Raw genomic sequence first — 23,367 nt, 5'->3', positions numbered from 1 at the left:
CTCAGTAGGCCACACAAAGACCTGAGCTCCAGTTGGGCTTTCCTGTCTTCTTTCTGGTATTTTGCCCCCCCCCCTTTTTTTGCATCATTGTGTCATGGCTGTCTTTCGTTCCATGTCATCGAAGGTTCCCAGTGGCTTCAAGGCCCTTAGACACTGGGAGTGACCGTGCATTGAGTGGGTCTCCACATTCCTCGATGCCGGCCACTATGCAGGCTCCCCTAGACCGGTCAGGATTGGACCTGACCTCGAGGTGACGTGAGGATTCTACATCATCCTTGTCAGCACTGAGGAGCATTGTTGACCCGGCATTAGGGGAAACCCAAGAAGCATTGACATCGATGGCCCTCGACGCGTGGTGCTGATAGCTTTGGGACACTGAGGGATAGCCTGGTACCTGAGAATCATTGGTGCCAGGAAGGCCGCTCCCCCCTCCATACAAGAAGTTTCGATGAGTGTGTCTCCATGCAGCCAGGACCAAGCACCTACATTGACCCCGACAGTTCAGCAGCCTGTCTCCACACCGCCACACCCGACCCTTTCCTGATGTCAGCCCTTGATGAATGTCTTCAGGCCTTGCTCCCTGAGCTTTGGTGGGGCTATTACAATGGAGTGCATCGGCATCTGGAGTGCTTGCGCCTGCTATGACTTTTGCTGCTGCCCCACATGGTCATCAGTCCTGCGGTAGGTCTCCGTCGGTACCACTTAATGGGGTCGGCATCAACTGGCACCCGTGTCAGCACCCCCTCAACGTCAGTGGAGGCAACTTTCGCCGGAGTTGAAGCTGGTGCTGACATCTCAACGCTTCTCTCAGAACATAGTTCCTCCTTGTCGAGGTGGCCTCAGTCCTCCCATGAGGAATTTCTGGCTGATGCCGATGAGGAGCACTCATGGAGTCAGATGAGTATGTACTAGTATTTCTTGGAGGAGGAGGAGTTCTATGGCATCCCATCTCATCCCCCCCGCCTTTCACAGGAAAGGAGAAAAATCTCCACCTGAGAGCCTTTCTTTCCCATCTTTTGTTAAGGACATGGTGGCTTGCGTTTCCATTCCTTTGGAAGTGAGGATGAGCCCAGGGCTAAGATGTTGAAGAGTTGGACCTAAGAGTCTCCTCCTAGAGAGGCGGGTGACTGTCACACTTCACAAGATCTTGCAGAATGTTCAAGTGAAGAACTGGGAGTTCAATCTGTCAGTCCCTGTCCCTCTCTAAGAAGATCAACACCATGTACCAGATTCTGTCTTCCCTGGATTTGATAGACCTCAATTGTCTCATCATTCCCTAGTTGTAGATTCTGTGCTGAAAAGGGCAGAGTACTAGGGACTATGCTTCGGTGCCCCCCTGGCAGGGAAGCTAGAAACCCTGAATTCTTTTGGGTGGAAGTTGTATTAGGCCTCTATGCTCATCTCCCTTATAAATCATACCAGCTCTACATGAGCCTGTACTTGTGGTCTGATTTGGCAGACTCTCTCCCATCAGAGGCAGGCTGAATCACTTCGCCAGTTGGTCAGCAGCAGAAGGCATGTCATAAATTTTTGATTGGGGCGCCTGTGGATGTGGCATCCAATATATCTGCAACTAGCTTCCTCATCCAGGTTTTTGAGCAAGTTGAAGAGGGGTCCCTACTACTCACAGAGGCGTAGGCACACTCCTTCTCAGCAGACTCAGCCCCAGCAGCTTGTTGTTGTCAACAGCATGCACCTGAGGCCAAGACAGCTCCCCAGTCAAAAGCATGGGGCAAGCCTTTGACTGGCTGCAGCAGAGCATAGCCACAATAAAAGTGACTGTCCCGGACGACTTGCCGTTTGGGGGAGGCTGAATTGTTTCAAGAAAGGTGGCCCCTTGTAACCTCCAACTGGTGGGGTCTTCAAATAGCCCATCTCAATTATGCCCTACATTGGCGATAGAGACCACCAGATTGCCCCTGAGAGCAAATCACTTCAGCTCTTGGCACAAGCATGTACTTGCAGAGGAATTCTCTGCCTTCTGAAAGCCCTGTGGTCAAGCACATTCCACCAGGGGAAGAAGGGAAGGGGATTCTATTCCAGGTTCTTCCTTGTGCAAAAGAATTCAGGGGGGATGCATTCCATTCTAGACCTCAGGGCCCTAACAATTCATGGTCAGAGAAAAGTTGAGGATGGTTTCCCTGGGCACCCTTCTCCCAGGATTTAGGAAAATGACTGGCTATGCTCTCTGGATTTAAAGGATGCTTTTACTCGCATCCAGTTACTTCCGGTCACGGGAAGTATCTTAATTTTGGGTGGGGACACATCACTTCCAGTACTGCATGTTGCCTTTTGGCCTCACATCAGCTCCCAGGGTCTTCACCAAGTGTCTTGCAGTAACTGCAGCATCACTATGCAGACTGGGAGTCCATGTGTTCCCCAGTCTGGACGATTGGCTGAGTGAACAGCATGTCGAGAGACTGTGCTCAGGAGTCTATGAGGAGGACTATTCAGGTGTTTAGAGCCACTAGGGTTTGTTTTAAAACTATCCCATCCTATCTTCTCCCTGTCCATCAATTGGAGTTTCACTGAGCCCTAATAGATATGCAGCGGGACTCGAGCCTTTCTCCTGTGCCGAGGTTGGACACTTTGTCGCCCTTGCCACTCAAGTTCAAGCCAGTCAGCAGGTCAAAGCTCAGCAGATATTGAGGTTTTAGGCCACATGGCACATCTTCACACCGAAAACTGCCCAGTGGACCAAGCTTTTCTCAGTGTGTCAGCCACGAGGAACCTGGCAGATGTCATTTGAGTGACACCAGAGCTGGTTCAGCTCTGCTTTGGTGGACTATTCGATCCAGTTAACTCTGGTCTCCTATTCCGATTCCTCAGACCCCGGAAGGTACTGATGACAGATACATCTCTTCTGGGGTGGGGAGCTCATTTAGTTTGGGCTTACAACTCAAGGTGCTTGGTCGCCAGGAGACAGTTTTTCACATCAATCTCTGGAGCGCCAGGTGATCTGGAATGCTCTAAAGGCTTTCAGAGATCGGCTGATCAACCAAATTGCACTCATTCAAATTGGCCAGTCAGGTTGCAGTGTACTACAGGGGTATACCAGATTACACCCTCTGTGTCAGCAGGCCATCGGGATATGGCATAGGACAGTACAGCATGGAATTCTCCTCAAAGCCATTTACCTGGTGGGCAAATCCAACAGCCCGGCTGACAGACTGAACAGGGTTCATGCAACCGCACGAGTGGTCACTCAACATGGGCATTGACCGTGAAATCTTCTGAGCTTGGGGCACTTCCTCAGTGGATCTCTTTGCCACTCAGTCCAATCACTGAGTCCCTCAGTTCTGTTTCAGGCTCCAGGCCTACAACAGACTAGTGTCAGATGTCTTCCTCCTTTTTCAAGCTCCGGACTGGATAACATAGATTGCGTTACCCATATGTGAGAATATATGGCGTGCTGTGCTCGGAGCATACCTGCTACAGGTAAGTATCTTTGCTTTTTGCTAGTAATATTTCAGGTTGTGGTTTTGTCTTCAGATATGTACAACATATTGGCAATAGGAATCCTGAATGTAAAGCCAGTAATGGCCATATATCGACAAATCACAAATCCGTGGTGGTTGGGTAATTTTGGAACATTGGTGGTTACAGTTGAATTTTTGTGACAGAATAAAAATATAAAAAGAAGAAACACTGACAAAATAGAAGATTAGTACTGAGAAAATGAAGACAGAATATTAGTACAGATTCAGAGGTTTTTTAAGCAATGATAGAGTCTAGTTGGATGGAGTTAAGTGTTGGACACGGCTCCTATAAGTATATGTAACATATCCAGCAGTGACTGAATCTTTTCCTCTGTTTGTATAAATTCCCAAATGATGTTTTGGTTTGATCACTATTTTGGCTATTAAGTGGAAACTATGTTTTAATGGATCAATATTCTCCAATTCTTTTTACATATTCATATATTGGCAACCATTAAGAGAGAGCATCTTTATTGTTACTGTGTTTGGGAAAGTGTTGGGCTCTCAAGTAGTTCCTTGATAAATACTATTTAATGTATCAGTCTGTTCCAGTGGCATATAGTTGAAAATGATGTGTTTTGGTAATCTCATGTTTCATCATGGAAACTGAAGAGCCATTTTAACGAATGTTATGAATGCTTTATTTTAGATGTTCCTGATAGTGTCTCCTCTTTCTGTGCTCTTTAACTGGAAGGATGATTGGACACGTGGGGATATTTTAGGGTTGCTCTTTTACATGGCAACAAGAGAGATGCTGAACTTTGCCGTGTCAAGCAAGGAAAGTGCGAGATATCCCTGACAACTTATGAGACTCTTCGTCTGTGTTTGGATGAATTTAACAGGTAGGAATAAAAACTAGTTTATTTTCTGTGTAGTCTTGTTAACAATGAGCTATCCAGGTATGGACTTTTTAATATACTGTTTTTTGATCTATAAACAACCATGATAATTGTACCCATTTGCTAAATTAGGAAAAGCAGTTGTGACTCAGTTTTTATGAAGTAGTGTGATATTAATAGTACCTGTAATTTGCATTACTCTTATCCCTTTTGTTCAAATATGATCAGTTTTGTAGTCTGTGGGATAAATTTCAGTAGAGTACCTAACTAGCAGTATATACAGGCATACCTCTGATTCTGCACAATACAGTAAATTTCGAAGAATATATTGAGGTCATTAATTAGCTGCACAATGACCATATAATTCAAACATTTCCAAATTATACATATTAATCAGCAATGTTATCTGCTTAGATGGTGTAGCTGAAAATACAAGTATAAAAACATATCCAAGTTAGAAGTTTCAAGTTATACCTGCAATTTCTATAGGCCATGTAGACATGTGGAAGACGACTTAGTATAAGGACATCTAGGCAGTATAATGGATGTTTATGTCCTAGCATTTTAAAATGACCTAGTATTTTAGAAATGGCTAGTGTGTAGCCTCTTGTAAGCCATGTGTATTGCAGCAAAAGAAGCACATGCATTTGGTGTGAGGCATATCATAGGCAGCCATCACTTGGGATTTTGTATATGTAAGTAGCACCACTTGTATAAGCAATGGTTTTGCTTCTTATATGTGTTCATGGTGAATGTTGTAAAACTGCAGGTCTGAAGAGAAACAATTGGAGCTGATATCCAAAGTCGAACTTGGGCAATAGGAGCTGTGATTGTAAAGCTAGTAACATAACATAGTAACATAGTAGATGACGGCAGAGAAAGACATGCATGGTCCATCCAGCTTGCTAACAAGATAAACTCCTGTGTGCTACTTATATGTATACCTGACCTTGATTTGCATCTGCCATTTTCAGGGCACAGATCGTAGAAGTCTGCCCAGCACTAGCCCCGCCTCCCACCACGGGTTCTGCCACCCAATCTCCGCTAAGCTTCTGAGGATGCATTCCTTCTGAACAGGATTCCTTATGTTTATAACACGCATTTTTGAATTCCATTACCGTTTCATTTCCACCACCTCCCGCGGGAGGGGCGTTCCAAGTATCCACCACTCTCTCTGTTGAAAAAATACTTCCTGACATTTTTCTTGAGTCTGCCCCCCTTCAATCTCATTTCTGTCCTCTAATTCTACTGCCTTCCCATCTCATATCACCCCCTGTTTCTCCTTTCTTCCAGGGTATACATGTTCAGGTCAGCAAGTCTCTCCTCATACGTCTTGTAACGCAAATCCCCATACCATTCTTGTAGCTTTTCTTTGCACCGCTTCAATTCTTTTATATCCTTAGCAAGATACGGCCTCCAAAACTGAACACAATACTCCAGGTGGGGGCCTCACCAATAACTTATACAGGGGCATTAAAACCTCCTTTCTTCTGCTGGTCACACCTCTCTCTGTACAGCCTAGCAACCTTCTAGCTACGGCCACCGCCTTGTCACACTGTTTCATCGCCTTCAGATCCTCAGATACTATCACCCCAAGATGCCTCTCCCCGTCTGTACATATCAGACTCTCACCGCCTAACACATACGTCTCCCGTGGATTTCTACTCCCTAAGTGCATCACTTTGCATTTCTTTGCATTGAATTTAATTGCCAAACCTTAGACCATTCTTCTAGCTTCTGCAGATCCTTTTTCATGTTTTCCACTCCCTCCTGGGTGTCCACTCTGTTACAAATCTTAGTATCATCTGCAAAAGGGCAAACTTTACCCTTGGGCAATGTCACTCACAAATATATTGAACGGAATCGGCCCCAGCACTGATCCCTGAGGCACTCCACTACTCACCTTTCCCTCATCCGAGCGAATTCCATTCACCACCACCCTCCATCAACCAGTTCCTAATCCAGTTCACCACGTCGGGTCCTATCTTCAGCCTATCAAGTTTATTCAAGAGCCTCCTGTGGGGAACCGTGTCAAAAGCTTTGCTGAAATCTAAGTAGATTACGTCTATAGCACGTCCCTGATTCAGTTCTCCGGTCACCCAGTCAAATAATTCAGTGAGATTCGTTTGGCACGATTTCCCTTTGGTAAAACCATGTTGTCTCGGATCTTGCAACTTATTGGCTTCCAGGAAATTTACTATCCTTTCCTTCAGTATCGCTTCCATTACTTTTCCAATAACCGAAGTGAGGCTTACCGGCCTGTAGTTTCCAGCTTCTTCCCTATCACCACTTTTGTGAAGAGGGACCACATCCGCTGTTCTCCAATCCCACGGAACCTCTCCCTTCTCCAAGGATTTATTAAACAAATCTTTAAGAGGACCCGCCAGAACCTCTCTGAGCTCCCTCAATATCCTGGGGTGGATCCCGTCCGGCCCCACGGCTTTGTCCATCTTTAGGTTTTCAAGTTGTTCAGATACACTCTCTTCCGTGAACGGTGCTATATCCACTTCATTCTCATATGTACTTTTGCCAGTCCCTCGTGGTCCTTCTCCAGGATTTTCTTCTGTGAAAACAGAACAAAAGTATCTGTTTAGCAAATTTGCTTTTTCTTCATCATTATCTACATAGCGGTTCGCAGCATCTTTCAGTCTCACAATTCCCTTTTTAGTCTTTCTCCTTTCACTAATGTACCTGAAGACATTTTTGCCACCCTTCCTTACATTTTTAGCCATTTGTTCTTCCGCTTGCGCTTTCGCCAGACGTATCTCTCTCTTGGCTTCTTTCAGCTTCATCCGGTATTCCTCTTCTTGAGTTTTGGTATTTCCAGAAGGTTTTACATTCCTGAGATGTAAACACTATTCCTTCCTCAGCTACCCCGCCAAGCCCCAGATTCAAATGAACAATTAGCCAGGAGTTATGTGTGATTGTTTTCCACAGTAAACATGTATTATTTCCAAAAAAAAACAGTAGGGTAACCGATCTGCAAACTCCAACGTGGAACAAAATAAGCAGATCAAGTGGAGATGGAAGCAAATCTTTATTGGTAAAACACAAATCAGAATGATGCCCAACACCGGCCATGTTTCGCCCACACAGGGGCTGCTGCGTCAGAGGCTACAAAATAATAAATAATCAGAATAATAAATTAATCAAACAATAATAAAGATATATAATAATTAAAAAAATAACCAAAAACAATACCATGACAAACATTTTAAAAAACCATACGAAAATATGTGCCAATCTCAAGTGTGACATACTGTTCAATAAATAGAATATAAAAACATCATCATAAACCACCAAATGTGACATGAATAACCCATTACAGAAACAGAATCAATAAAAAGCATTCATTTATGGTGTATGCACATTGATGATAAACATAAACAGTGATATATGTAAAACCAATAATTAACATATACTGGTGGTGTAAACCATAATGGGAGGGATTCTGTATATGATGCCTAGAAAATCTGCATAGAAAACGTTTCCGCCTAAGTTTATTCTATAAGCAGCGCCTAGATTTAGGTGTGGTATATAGAATACACTTAGTTAGTCAATTGTCTTGCCAACATTCTTTCCCAGACCGCATACCCGCCCTGCTGAACATCAGTTGCACACATTGGACTGCAAGAGAGCATTGGCCTTCTACTTGGAGCGGACACAGCCCCACAGACGGTCCGCCCAATTGTTTGTTTCTTTCGACCCCAATAGGAAAGGGGTCGCTGTCGGGAAACGCACCATCTCCAATTGGCTAGCAGATTGCATTTCCTTCACTTACGCCCAGGCTGGGCTGACTCTTGAGGGTCATGTCACGGCTCATAGTGTCAGAGCCATGGCAGCGTCGGTGGCCCACTTGAAGTCAGCCACTATTGAAGAGATTTGCAAGGCTGCGACGTGGTCATCTGTCCACACATTCACATCACATTACTGCCTCCAGCAGGATACCCGACGCGACAGTCGGTTCGGGCAGTCGGTGCTGCAGAATCTGTTTGGGGTTGTAAATCCAACTCCACCCTCCAGGACCCGAATTTATTCTGGTCAGGCTGCACTCTCAGTTAGTTCTTCATAGGTCAAATTTCTGTTGTACCGTCGCCGTTGCGAGGTTAAATTGACCTTGTTTTGAGTGAGCCTGAGAGCTAGGGATACCCCAGTCGTGAGAACAAGCAGCCTGCTTGTCCTCGGAGAAAGTGAATGATACATACCTGTAGCAGGTGTTCTTCGAGGACAGCAGGCTGATTGTTCTCACCTACCCTCCCTCCTCCCCTTTGGAGTTGCGTTTGATCATTTTGCTTGTCATTCAACTGAGCGGGAACGGTCACGCATGGGCGGGAAGACGGCCGCGCATGCGCGGTGGGCGTGCCCTGCGTGCGGGACCGCCCGCAAAGTTTTGTTCCGGTTGGTGGGGGCTGCCATGGACGTCAACCCAGTCGTGAGAACAATCAGCCTGCTGTCCTCGGAGAACACCTGCTACAGGTATGTATCATTCACTATCTCACAGGGAAGCACACAGCAGGAAACAGGAGTGGGAGATGGATCTGGACACTTCAAACACAGAACAAGAAACACTCAATATGGAATTAAAACTTTTATTGATGACTCTTTATGATAACTTGACATGGTACCATGTTTTGGCACAAACGTGCCTACCTCAGGAGTCTCTTAAAATTATTGTGTTGTAAAAATGACATTCACAAATGAATCTGTCTTTGGTGGTAAAAATAAGAGAGGGAGGAAGGAAGGAAGGGGGATGGTCGTGGTCGGGTGAGGGAGGGAACCCGTCAAGTGATTTCAGGGAACAGGACAGTTCTAGAGTGAGACAGAGGGGAAGGAGATGCAGCCAGTGCCAACTGCAGGGGCTCTATGCCAGCCTCAGACCTGGTAGCATGCTTCTTGCATTGAGCCCCATGGTAGACATCAGTGCACAGCTTTGCATGCATTAGGGTAGCTGATCAGCTCTTTAGCATGCATTTTAATATGCTGTGTGCTGATGTCTACTTCAGGAGCACACAAACCCTTTCAGCATACATTTGCCATTTAAAGAGCAGGTAAACTGTACCCGTGATAGCTTTCTGCATCGACCCCTTAGACTGTAAGCCCTCTTGAGGCAGGGCCATGTCTTCTATATCTGAATGTAACTCACCTTAACCTACTCTTGATCAAGCATTAGCTAAATCCAAAATTCCTTTCTTTTTTCCTTCCCCCACCCAAATCACTATTAGTTAGTAGAGGGGAATCTGCGTGGCTGTTATTGAGGTGACATCAGAAATTGAATATTCTTTTAGATATGGTGAGTAGTTTTACATATAACTTGCCAGTACTTGGCCTCATACCTATTTTCCTCATAGGGTCTGCTTTCCATTTTCTGAAGGATGCACTTTTGGCTTTCGTTGCCATTCCTACCTCACTATTAAACCATGCTGGCAGTTATTTGCTGTAAATTCAGCCTTTTCTAAAGTAAAGGAATAGGATTTTAAAAGCCTCTTAAGGGCTGTTTGGTCTACTAAACCACAGGGTTTTCATAATTCAACCCACAATCTGTATGCATGCAGACTTTAAGACACAGTTTGTGTTCACTCAGCAACAGAGGTAATTTCTGGTCAGACCCACAGTTCAGTTTATTTTATTTATCTTGGTAGACATAGAATAGAATTGTTAGTAGGAACGGGAAAGAGAGCTGGAAATGGAGAGCTGGAAAGGTGGAATGAAGAGGTGAGAGAAAAAGGGGGATAGATAAGTGGAAGTGAATGATTGGAAGATTCAAAGATAGACCACCAGAGAAATACTATTGGAAAGGGAGTTGATATGGGGAGACAGCTAAAGGATAGTGGAGAAATAGGAAATGAGAGTATTTTAAAAATAAAATGAGGGTAATTTTAAAAAAAATGGAAAAAGAGAAGGATGAAAGAAAAAGTGATGAGACGAAGGAACGCTGAAAACATGGTCAATGGAGAGAAACAAAATATAAGCAATTCAAGCAATATGTACAGTGCCAAGAGTCTGAGAATCTTTTAAAAAACACATTTTTTTTTGCAGAAGAATAAAGTACTGGGGTTGAACATTAGGCACTTGGTAGGTTTACTGGACTTATGAATGCTTCCTTTTGTGTGTGAATGTTTTTCTCTTTTAATAGTTGTATTTCTTTTTTTTTTTTTTTTTTTTTGCAAATATTGAAAATTTTCAATGTACATATTAATGCAAGAAGAAACACTGGCAAGTCAGATGCAAAGCATTAATAAAGAAGGCTGAAAGAGAATATGAAACTTGCCACAGAAATTAAAACTCACAGTAACAGCTTTTCCAGGTACATCAGAAGCAGAAAGCCTGCAAAGGAATTTGTGGGACCATTAGATCACAAAGGGGCAAAAGGGGTGCTTGGGGAGGACAAGGCCATAGTGGAGAAACTTAATGAATTCTTTGCTTCAGTCTAGAGAGTTGCACGGGGACAGAAATCCTACCCATCCCCGCTCGTCCCTGCTGGAATCTTACCCGTCCCCACCCATCCCCGCTGGAATCTTACCCGTCCCCACCCATCCCCACAAAAATTTAAACCATCCCAACCCGTCCCCACCCGTCCCCGCAAGAATTTAACCCATCCCCACCCATCCCCGTAAGAATTTAATAGTACATAAAAGAAAGTTCCAGTCAGCTCCCTTTCTGGATTTGAGCCACAGCACTGTAGGCAAGGACGGACCGGAAGTTGGAACTTGGAACACTCTGGTGCGCACATGTAAGATTTGTCTCTGATTCACTGGGATTGTGTGCTGAGAGGCCGCCACATGCACGCGCCAGTAGGTCAGGTGACATCTGATTCTCGTGCCTGTGTCGGAGCTGAGGTCTGTGCACCAGCCTGGGAGCAAAGAGGATTAATAGTAACATAGTAAGTGACAGCAAATAGACCTGAACGGTCCATCCACTCTGCCCAATAGTCACACTCATGATCAATTCATCATTAAATCAACGAGTGTGATATTATATACTTGATTATGGTCTTTCTTTCGTGTTTCTAGAACAAAGACCACAGGAGTCTATCTGGCCCCATCCTTATGTTCCAACTGCTGGAGTTGCCATCGAAGCCCACTCCAGCCTATTCATGTTCTCATTTGTGGGACACAGACCGTAAAAGTCTGTCCAGCACTGTCCTCATGTTCCAGCCACTGAAGTTGCTGTCTAAGCCCTTTCCAGCCCATCCTACACCAGATTGCCATGTATGAGACACAGAACATACAAGTCTGCCAGGTATCAGCTCTAGTTCATCACAGCCAGAGTCGCCATCTAAGCGTCACTTGACACATCCACACACATGCAGCCATTTAAGGTTAGCTTTTATATAACTTCCATTTTCTAACTAGAGATCCTCTGTGTTCATCCCACGCCTTTTTGAATTCCGTCATCATTTGTGACTCTACCACCTCCTTAATGGAAGACTTTCCACATTTATGCTGTTAAATCAAGGAAGAAGAGGAGGAGACAGCACTCAAATAAATTGGTACTCGGTAGATGAGAGGCAGGTGCAGCTTACACTTCCACGGGAAGCCCACAGAACTGGTTCCATCCCCACGGGAACCCCGCAGGAACTGCCTCCGTCCCCGCGGGAACCCCGCAGAACTGGTTCCATCCCCGCGGGAACCCCGCAGGAACTGCCTCCGTCCCCACGGGAATCCCGCGGGTTCCGCGGGATTCCCGCGGGGACGGAAGCCGTGCAGCTCTCTACTTCAGTCTTAACAGAAAAAGATGTAAGAGATCGTCCTGTACCGGAAATAGTTTTCAAGGGTGATGATGCGAAGGACATGAAAGAAATCTCGGTGAACCTGGAAGATGTACTGAGCCAAATTGACAGATTAACGAGTAGTAAATCACCTGGACCGATGGCATATATCCGAGAGTACTCAAAGACGTCATGCATGAAATTGCTGATCTGCTGTTAAGAGTATGTAACCTGTCATTAAAATCGTCTGTAGTACCTGAAGATTGGAGGGTGGCCAATGTGATACCGATTTTTAAAAAGTGTTCTAGGGATGATCCGGGAAATTACAGACCGATAAGCCTGATGTCAGTGCAGGGCAAAATAGTGGAAACTATTATAAAGAATAAAATTACAGAACACATATACAAAATTACCAAGTCAGCATGGGTTCACCTAAGGGAAGTCTTGCCTCACCAGTTTGCTTTATTTCTTTGAAGGCATGAATAAACATGTGGATAAAGGTGAGCCGGTTGGTGTAGTGTATCTAGATTCTTTTGATAAAGTTCCTCATGAGAGACTCCTGAGAAAATCAAAGAGTCACAGGATAGGAGGCAAGGTTCTGGTGTGGATTAGGAATTGGTTATTGGACAGAAAACAGAGGGTAGGGTTAAATGGTCATTTATCTCGATGGAGGAGGGTGAACAGTGGAGTGCTGCAGGGCTCTGTATTGGGACTGGTGCTGTGACAAAACGCCTAGCCACCCACCTACCCCGCGGCCACTTAGCGGGTCTCTCCCCAGCACAGCTGAGGTCCACTTGCATCTGCTGCTTGTGCTCTACATTAGCACTGTCCACCCACCGACTGGGTCACAACTGCCTCTGGGCGAGTCACCCGTGCTCAAATTATCCCCAGTGATTTCTAGATTGCTGGGGCCACACTCTCAGTGGTCCCACAGTTCCTAGAAAGCACTCACACACACACAAACCACCAGGATTTTTTATCACTCCAGACAGGCAGAATGAACAAACAGCTGTGTTTCTTCTCAGAACTTGGAACAGTGGACAAAAATGTGCAATTGGCAAACAATAACAGGTAACTGAAATATGGATTAATTATAACACAAACTAAATGTCTATATACTGTCTAATCAGTACCTGGGAAGATCAGGATATATAATTGTTCATAGATCCCTAGCAAAGACATCTGTCTCCCTATTCGTCCAGGCTAAGACTGAAGCAACAGCCAGCACTACTGGGCAGTTTCAGACTCCAGGCCAATCAAAGCCCAGTCAACAAGTTTTAAACATATATTGCTGCTTGCTTCCTGCTTGTGTTAATCAAAAGGAACATTTAGTGCCCTATAACAGCTTTAAGCATAAACATACACCATCTACTGGCCAAATAGGAGAAATACACTTTATACATAATTAAAGTGGGGAAATATCCAATACATTTTACAGGCTGAAAACACACTGTTTCTTCACAGGTGCTATTTAACATATTTATAAATGATATGGAAATCGGAACGATGAGTGAAGTGATTAAATTTGCAGATGATGCAAAACTATTCAAGGTTGTTAAAACGTGTGGACTGTGAAATATTACAGGAAGACCTTAGGAAATGGGAAGACTGGGCATCCAAATGGCAGATGAAATTTAATGTAGACAAATGCAAGGCGATGCACATTAGAAAGAATAATCCAAATCTTAGTTACCTGATACTCGGGTCCACCTTGGGGGGGGGGGGGGGGGTCAGTGCTCAAGGAAAAGATCTAGGTGTCGTAGATAATACACTGAAATTTTCTGCTCATCGTGTGGCGGCAGCCAAAAAAGCAAACAGGATGCTAGGAATTATTAGGAAAGGGATGGTGAATAAGACCGAAAATACTGTAATGCCTTTGTATCGCTCCATGGTGCATCTGCACCTTGAGTACTGTGTTCAATTCTGGCTGCCGTATCTCATAAAAGATATATTGGAATTAGAAAAGGTTCAAAGAAGAGCGACCAGAATGATAAAGGTGATGAAACTCCTCTCGTATGAGGAAAGGCTAAAGAGTTTAAGGCTCTTCAGCTTGGAAAAGAGATTGATGAGGTGAGATGTGACTGAGGTCTACAAAATCCTGAGTGGTACAGAATGAGTATGAGTAAATCATTTTTTTTTTCTTGTTCCAATAGTAGAAAGACTAGGGAAAACTTGAGGAAGTTACATGGGAATACTTTTAAAACAAATAGGAGGAAATATTTTTTCACTCAACGAATAGTTATTTATTTAATTATGATTTGTTTACCTCATTTTTGAAGGAATTCACTCTGGCCATTTTACTAAGCTGTGTAAGCGTCTACGCGCCCCCAAAGTGTGCCAATTTGGAGTTACCGCTTGGCTACCGTGTGGCTCTTGTGGTAATTTCATTTTTGGCGCGTGTCTGCAATGCACGAGACTTTACCGCTAGGTCAGTGGCTGGCGGTATGGTCTCAGATCCAAAATGGACACGTACCAATTTTTATTTTGCCGCATGTCCATTTTTGGCAAAATGTTTTTTTAAATGGCATTTTTTGCAGACATGCTATAAAATGGATCTGCACGTGCCCAAAACACACGCCTACATTATCGCAGGCCATTTTTCAGCGCACCTTAGTAAAAGGGCCCCTCAAGGTGGTGTACAGCAAGAATAAGTCAAACATAAGCGATACATAATTACAGCAGTAAAAATATTCAAACAACAGCTCTGGAACTCATTGCCTTAGGATTTGGTAACAGCGGTTAGCATATCTGGGCTTAAAAATGGTTTGGACAGATTCCTGGAGGAAAAGTCCATAGTCTGTTATTGAGACAAACATCAATTTGTTCCCTTATGGCTTATTATGGGAACATTGGGCACTAATGGGTTAAACCTTAAACTTACATCACTATGTTTTTAATAGAGTAGTTGACAGGAAAGTATACAACAATTGCAAATATCATTGCTACTCATACCCTTGGAGTATAGGTGTTTAGTTAAGTGTTTGAGTATTCACAAAATTTATCTAAAGGTAGCCAAGTCTTTCTTGATTTTGAAAGTGATATCAGATTGCATGTGCTGTTTTGTATTTTATTTTTTTTTTTTCGAACAAAGATAAGACCACCATTCAGTAAAGTGAAGATTAGAATTAGCCTTTCAGTGTATGACAATTAGATGAGAAGCAATTGCTAGCTGTGATATTGAGCAGTTTAAATTTTTTTTTCAGGGAGTATGAGGTGTGGGCTAGATGAACTTAAGATAACAATACTATAGGATATATGTGTAGGTTGCTTTGCTGGGATAATGGACATGTTTATAGTAACATAGTAGATGACGGCAGAAAAAGACCTGCACGGTCCATCCAGTCTGCCCAACAAGACAACTCATATTTGCTGCTTTTTGTGTATACCCTACTTTGATTTCTACCTGTGCTTTTCAGGGCACAGACTGTATAAGTCTGCCCCGCACTATCCCCGCCTCCCAACCACCAGTCCCGCTTCCCACCACCGGCTCTGGCACAGACCGTATAAGTCTGCCCAGTCCTATCCCCGCCTCCCAACCACCAGCCCCGCCTCCCAATCTTGACTAAGCTCCTGAGGATCCATTCCTTCGGCACAGGATTCCTTTATGCTTATCCCACGCATGTTTGAATTCCGTTACCGTTTTCATTTCCACCACCTCCCGCGGGAGGGCATTCCAAGCATCCACTACTCTCTCCGTGAAAAAATACGTCCTGACATTTTTCTTGAGTCTGCTCCCCTTCAATCTCATTTCCTGTCCTCTCGTTCTACCACCTTCCCATCTCCGGAAAAGGTTCGTTTGCGGATTAATACCTTTCAAATATTTGAACGTCTGTATCATATCACCCCTGTTTCTCCTTTCCTCCAGAGTATACATGTTTAGTTCAGCAAGTCTCTCCTCATACGTCTTGTAACGCAAATCCCATACCATTCTCGTAGCTTTTTTTTGCACCGCTTCAATTCTTTTTACATCCTTAACAAGATACGGCCTCCAAAACTGAACACAATACTCCAGGTGGGGCCTCACCAATGACTTATACAGGGGCATCAACACCCCCTTTCTTCTGCTGGTCACACCTCTTTTTATACAGCCTAACAACCTTCTAGCTACAGCCACCGCCTTGTCACACTGTTTCGTCGCCTTCAAATCCTCAGATACTATCACCCCAAGATCCCTCTCTCCGCCCGTACCTATCAGACTCTCCCCGCCTAACACATACGTCTCCCGTGGATTTCTACTTCCTAAGTGCATCACTTTGCATTTCTTCGCATTGAATTTTAATTGCCAAACCTTAGACCATTCTTCTAGCTTCCGTAGGTCTTTTTTCATGTTTTCCACTCCCTCCGGGGTGTCCACTCTGTTACAGATCTTAGTATCATCCGCAAATAGGCAAACTTTACCTTCTAACCCATCGGCAATGTCACTCACAAATATGTTGAACAGAATCGGCCCCAGCACCGATCCTTGAGGCACTCCACTACTTACCTTACCTACTTATCCATACCTACTCTAGCTAATATTTAACCATCTCTCTGTCCTCATGTGCACCTTTCTTTAAATTAGTCACCTTACTTTCTAACTCCATTTTACTCTCTTACCTATCTATGGGCCCTGTTTACTAAGCTGTGCTGTAGGCATGCAAAAGTTTTAGCGCTCTCTAATGATAGAGACACTCATTATATGCCTATGGGTGTGTCTTTCATTAGCTAGCGCTAATTTTTAGCGCATACTAAAAGGTTTGTGTGCCTACAGCGTGTCTTAGTAAACGGTACCCTATCAGGCTTATTTTCGAAAGAGAAGGGCGCCCATCTTTCGACACAAATCACAAGATGGGCGTCCTTCTCACAGGGATGCCAAATCAGCATAATCGAAAGTTGATTTTGGGCGTCCTCAACTGCTTTCCGTTGCGAGGATGACCAAAGTTCAGGGGGGCGTGTTGGAGGAGTAGCGAAGGCGTGCCTGGGGCGTGCCTAACACATGGGTGTCCTCGACTGATAATGGAAAAAAGAAGGGCGTCCCTGACGAACACTTGGACGACTTTACCTGGTCCTTTTTTTCTTACAACCAAGCCACAAAAATGTGCCCTAAATGACCAGATGACCACCGGAGGGAATTGGGGATGACCTCCCCTTACTCCCCCAGTGATCACTAACCCTTCCCACCCTCAAAAACATTTTTTAAAAATATTTTTTTCCAGCCCCTATGCCAGCCTCAAATATCATACCCAGCAGTATGCAGGTCCTTGGAGCAGTTTTAGTGGGTTCAGTGCACTTCAGGCAGGTGGACCAAGGCCCATCCCCCCTACCTGTTACACTTGTGATGGTAAATGTGAGCCCTCCAAAACCCACCCGAAACCCACTGTACCGACATGTAGGTGCCCCCCTTCACCCCTTAGTGCTATGGTAGTGGTGTACAGTTGTAGGTAGTGGGTTTTGGGGGGCTTAGCACCCAAGGTAAGGGAGCTGTGTTCCTGGGAGCAATTTGTGAAGTCCACTGCAGTGCCCTCTAGGATGCCCAGTTGGTGTCCTGGCATTTGAGGGGGACCAGTGCACTACGAATTCTGGCTCCTCCCATGACCAAAGGGCTTGGATTTGGTCGTTTTTGAGAAGGGCGTCCTCGGTTTCCATTATCGCCGAAAACCGGGGATGACCATCTCTAAGGCGACCATCTCAACATTTAGGTCGACCATCTCTAAGATAGACCTAAATGTTGAGATTTGGGTGTCCCCGATCGTATTATCGAAATGAAAGATGGACGCCCATCTTGTTTTGATAATATGGGTTTCCCCGCCCCTTCGCGGGGCCGTCCTATGAGGACGCCCTCATGAAAACTTGGGCGCCCCGTTCAATTATGCCCCTCCATGTGAATCTTGTAGTTTCAAGCTTTTAGTTGTGAACTACTAAATAACTTTATTTTGTTTTGTTTTTTTCTTATCTATGTATACATTTATTGGTTAATAAATTTTTTGCAAAATACTTTGTTGGTCTTATCTAAATTTCTTTTTAAGTATTTTTTTTTTTTATTTACCAGTACAAGCTAAATTTATTAAAGAAAATTATAAGGGTGAATCTTTTTCCTGTGACAAAGGATAAGGTAAGAGTTTATCCGTGGAGAATCACCCGAAGGTTTAGCCTTCATCGGCCTTCTGAGTATTGCACCCTCCAGGTAAGGTGAGGAGGAGGGCTAAACATTGGGTATCTTGTCGGGTCTTGTGGAACAGTGGCTGTGTCTTGTCATGAGGTTTGTCTAGGAGTCAGAGGTATAGAGGAGACATAAAAGTAGATATATCTGGGTAGATGATCTGGGTTGTGTATGTTTTGTCTGCGCAGCTGCCTGTGAAACTGCGTATGAAGGGCTGATGTGTGGGATGATAGCCAAGATGTTATTGACCTCAGGATTCGGTGTTCTTTAAGATAGGTTAATGGTTAAGTTGTCTCAGGTGTAGGGAGTTGGATAGAGGCCCCCTCCGGCAAAAAGGCATTTAGAAGACTAGAGTTGCTGGGAACAAGCCAGCTGAAGTGCAGCCGGTGAAGGTCAGTATTTTTAAGCGATTTTGCCGTGGCCTTCTTATTAGGGAAGCGATTCCGGTGGTAGGATCTCCAGGCGAGGTTCTGCTTTAGATGTAGATTTTAGCGTTTAGGTGCACCTTTCCCATGCTCCTCCTGTTTTCTCTCTTGTCTCCTTGAACTCAGAAGCATACTTAAGTCCAAATCTGTTTGGCTTCGGTCTTCAGCAACATGCTGCCAAGGCCACCCACAGTTCTCCCAAGGGAAGTGCTGCATCAGGCACACTGCTCAGTGAGGAGCACCGCTTCTCCCCATTCCTACGTCACAGTTGCCAGTGTTGTCTCAGGGTTCCGCACTGCGGGGATCTCTGCTCTCTCCACTCGCTCGTCACAGCTTCTGGGCCACTTCGAGTCGGGGTCCACAGAGGTGCGGTGGGCAAGCAGACATTATACTGAATGGATCCTCCGTCCTGCACCTGTTTGGGGGTCTTGGCTCCCGGTCTGTGACTGCCACAAACGTGGGCCTGCTCTGCCGAGGGGTCCAGGGGCTCGCCTCAGTGTGCCTGAGTGCTGAGTTGGCGCTCAAATCGGAATACTCTGTGGACCTGCACCCTGCACAGGAGCTTCAAATCCCAACCATTGGCTTCCTCAGATGTGGGCTTTATCAGTCTGTGGCTGATAAGAAGGGTCCTGCATCATTCATAGGGGAAAAAACAGAATGGGACTAATATTCATCATGGGAAGATAGCTTAGAAGAATCTACTGTTGTCTGAAAAGAACATTATTGTTCATCTTAGGTTTGTTTATTAATTTATCTAATTTATATACTGCCTTTACCAAAAAGCTACCAAGTGGTTCATAATTATTACAATAATAACATAATTCAAGTAACAATATGCACCATAATCATTAAAACAAACAAAAATGATTAATTATAATACACTTTTAAATGAGTTGGCCTTTTTTGCTTCTGAAAATTCAGTTAGAATTTTTAAGCCCAGTGCCAGTATGTTGGACCTTTGTAGATATGAAGGCAGTTCCATTTGGGACTTGCAACAATACCTGTTGAGAAGAATGCAATCATCATCCCAGAACATAGCAATGGATACAACACAAGATATAATGGTATGTAACAGTGAATAATTTTGTGAAGCAAGAATAAAACCTTAAAATCAGTTAGAGTTTTAAAGGGAACCAGTGTAGATATTTGAGTATTGGGGTAATGTAAGTAAGTTTAACCTTAGTAATTATATATGCTGCTTTTTTTTTTTTTAACTGGCTGGAATCTATAAGACTGATTCTTTTTATTGGCAGTCTCATGTAAAGAGAGTTAAAGTGGTTCAAGTAAGTTGTCACTGATGCTTGTACAGCCATAAGAATTTCTTCCTCTCTCAAATAGGGCTGCATATATTTAATGCCCCTTAATTAGAAAAGGCAAGTGATCTGTTTATGCATGATGAAAAGCTAGTACAGCAGTGATCCCAGAATTTTTGTATTTCTTACTTGCCTTTTCTGAAACTGAGCTCAGAACAAGTTATTTTTTAAGTTTTTAAAGTTACTTCCCTACCTAAGTGGTCTTACAATCTAAGTTGTACCTGAGGTGATGGAATATGATGTGATTTGCTAAAGGTTGCAAAGAGAGTGAGTGGATTAAATTTTAGTTTATTTAGAATTTAACCAGTGTTTGGCCCTACACAGGATATTCATTTAGATTTTTGATAACTGCTTCTTTATCTTTCCCTTAAATACCATGAAGCTGAGTATTAATGGGATCGTCTACTTTAAGCTAAGTGCTCTTTCTCTTCCTGCATAAGAACATATAAATACATGCTATGATACAAATTGAGGAATCTTTGCATTTATATTATTTATTGCATATAGGAAAAATATATTTAAAAAAAAGATCATTAATTTGAAATCTATAATCATGGAATCTGGTTTGGAGGTTTTTTCGGTCCAATGATGAAAGTAGTTGGGTATTGAATGAGTTCCCAAATCTACCAAGAAGCTTTTTCAGCTGAGACTGAGGCCTTTTTTCTTCAGCTAATCAGTAACTTTGTTCTGATTAGAGTATATTGATTGCTCATGGTGAAGAATACTAGTTATTCCACTTTTATATAAGCTGAGTGAGAACTACATATTTGGAGTGGAATAAATTCTCCAGTTGTGAAGTATATTTGAAATATGTAGTTGATATTGAGCAATACAATAATCTGTACAAGTGGCCATGTATACAAGTTGAAAAGCACTGGTGACAAAATAGACCCCTAGCTGCAATTTACATGGGATGGAATAGGGATGGACTGCCATTTGAAACAAACGTTCTCTGCCAGTAATAGTATGCCCTTTTAAAGACATTCGCTCTGAACAAAAAACAAACAAAAAAATGAAATTTATGAAGTGCGTTTGTTTTGCTGTGTATTGTTTCTTACTGTTGTTTTAACATAAACCTTAATAAAACTTTTGAACTTAAAATCCAATCCAAATGAAAATGAAACAAACATTTTCTGACTGGGCATCCATGGTGGAAAATGCATTACTCAAATTTACACACTTTGCTTTCAAAAATAAGATCCAGTGTAGGTTTTTCTCTCAACACCATAACCCAGTAATTGAGATAATAAAATATTGTGGTCTATGCTGTCAAAAGTAGTAGAAAAGTCCAGAGAAAGATGGCACAATCAAACCCATGATCTAGATTTCTTTACATTTTGACTGTTAGAGCAGGGGTGAGCAAGGAGTTCGGCCCAATTGCTGCATTTGTAACCACGACTAGGTTGGTTACTGGTGTGTGGTATGTGATTTGAGGAGTATGTGTGGGGGAGTTGGGGGGGGGGCCCACTTAAGTCCTAAACAGATGATTCTTCAGGCAGGTTCCAGCTCACATGTAACTATGTCTCTGCACTCTTTGGAGCTCTGCGTCACTGTTTACAAACATCTGACCAGGTCTTTAGGATCCTCTCTCTCAACCTAATAAAAAGTGGGTTATGGCAAAGCATGGAATAGGAAATTCACTCACTTGTGCTGGTGCGACTGCTGAGCAGCAAGCTGCGACAGGAGTGTGCCAGTGCTTCTGCTAGTCCCTCTGCCGATGTAGCTAATCTGATCTCTGAATGCCCACCTTTAATAGAATACCAGTATCCATGCATCATTAAAGGTGGACATTGAGGGCTCCAAATGATGACAGCAAAATGACTGGTAAGAGTATTGGTTCTCTTCTGCCTCAGCCTTCCTCTTGATGATGGTGGAAGCAGCAGTAGGTTTCAGTGGACTGAAGAAAATATAAAAATGAATGCAAGGTGGGCCAGAATTTAGGTGTTGTTGGGCTGGATTTGGCATGTGGGCTGTAATATGGCTACCCTTGCATTAGAGAGATCAAAATGTCCAGCTTGAATATTAGCTATCTTGTCCTCCATTTTATCTTAGAATTATCTTACCATCTCATTTGCTTTGTGTTTTCAAGAGAGGAAATTCAGCTGAATTTCTTTGTTAAAGTAGGGTTCTTCAGAAGGTGCACAACATGGAAACGCTCTCTAAGTATATTTGCTTGAGATATTACCTCCAAAAGTATGTTAATTCTTACATTCCCTTACTTTGAAATTATAACATTTAAGGTGCATGTTATCTTCCCTAGCTTCTTCCTTTTATTATCTCTGTTATGTATGTTCCAGTTTTCTTTTTTCTTTTTAAATGTATGTAAATCTTCTGTGAACCTGGAGGGTGCCTTCTATATTAATTTTAATTCTTTAGTTGTGAAAAGAAGCCACATTATTTACTGCCTTGTCTATAAACAGCTCCCCATTTCTCGGACTAACTAGTGAATCAAAATTTGGTATTAAATCCACTTTAGGACTTCTTTTAATCTTTTACTTGTTAGTTCTTTGAGTATGATGCAATTTATAAGTCACAGTTGGTAAATCAGTAGATCCAGAGATAGAAAAATAAATTAAGAAGTGTCATGACCACACTACTAGCACAATGTCCGTGCTGTCAACCATCTATTTGTAAGAATGCCTACTACAAATGAGAACCCAATCTAAGTGCTCACCTTTAGCTTGAGGTGGGCCATCAAGCCATTGTGTGAATCCTAGAAAACTCTAGGGCTGTGGTATAGTTTTTAATATAGGCAAGTTAAAATCTTCCAGTAAAAGAACTGATATCAGTAATCACTTGTAGTAACAATATCAGATTTCCATTTTGCCCTCTAAGAGTCCTGTAGGGCAGACCTTCCCAAACTGTGGGTGGGTTCTTCATATGTTTATCATTCTTCTGCACCTCTGGGGGGGGGCGACTTCAGAACACTTTTATTTGGTATCTTATCACAGCTACAAAAAGATTGAAAAGCACTGCTGTAGGGCAAGGCAAAGATACATTTTCTCTTTCTCCAATTCGACTTACTGGCATTCTATTCCTTTGATCATAGGAAGTTCAATCTAAACTGCTGCCAGATTTTCAGACATCCATCACTTGAGCTCTGAGCCTGGTACAGGGAAAAATTGAATATCCTGGGGGGGCTTAGTTCTCCTGATGTCACAGAATCAAGTCAGGACACTTAATAAAAAAGAGATCTGAGTTTTGCTGTATGAGATCCATAATATCTGTAGTCTTTGAGTGAAAAGCTCTTGCGTTCATTAAATGAATTTACAGTATAGTAATTTCCTCTGTCCGGTGGATCAGACTTCAATGGGACGTGAGCAAACGCTGCTTCCTTTCTTTATTTTATTTATTTGTTACATTTGTATCCCACATTTTCCCACCTATTTGTAGGCTCAGTGTGGCTTACATAGTACCGAGAGAGGCGTTTGCAGACTCGGTGTAAACAAATACAAAGTGATATT

The 23,367-nt window shown here is 43.3% G+C and overlaps 1 protein-coding gene across 1 annotated transcript in view; it reads left to right on the top strand.

The window, feature by feature from the left end:
- Positions 1 to 23,367, top strand: part of ERCC6L2 (ERCC excision repair 6 like 2) — a 171,269-nt gene that overhangs the window by 37,804 nt on the left and 110,098 nt on the right. Inside the window, 2 exon segments of the mRNA XM_030193646.1 lie at positions 4,129 to 4,174; positions 4,177 to 4,321. Of these exon segments, the coding sequence (XP_030049506.1) occupies positions 4,129 to 4,174; positions 4,177 to 4,321 (191 nt within the window).

The sequence above is a fragment of the Microcaecilia unicolor genome, chromosome 2, assembly GCF_901765095.1.
Source record: "Microcaecilia unicolor chromosome 2, aMicUni1.1, whole genome shotgun sequence".
NCBI classification, from domain to species: domain Eukaryota; kingdom Metazoa; phylum Chordata; class Amphibia; order Gymnophiona; family Siphonopidae; genus Microcaecilia; species Microcaecilia unicolor.
The sequence above is the reverse complement of the archived record's forward strand: the minus strand, read 5'-3'. Positions and strand labels throughout refer to the sequence as shown.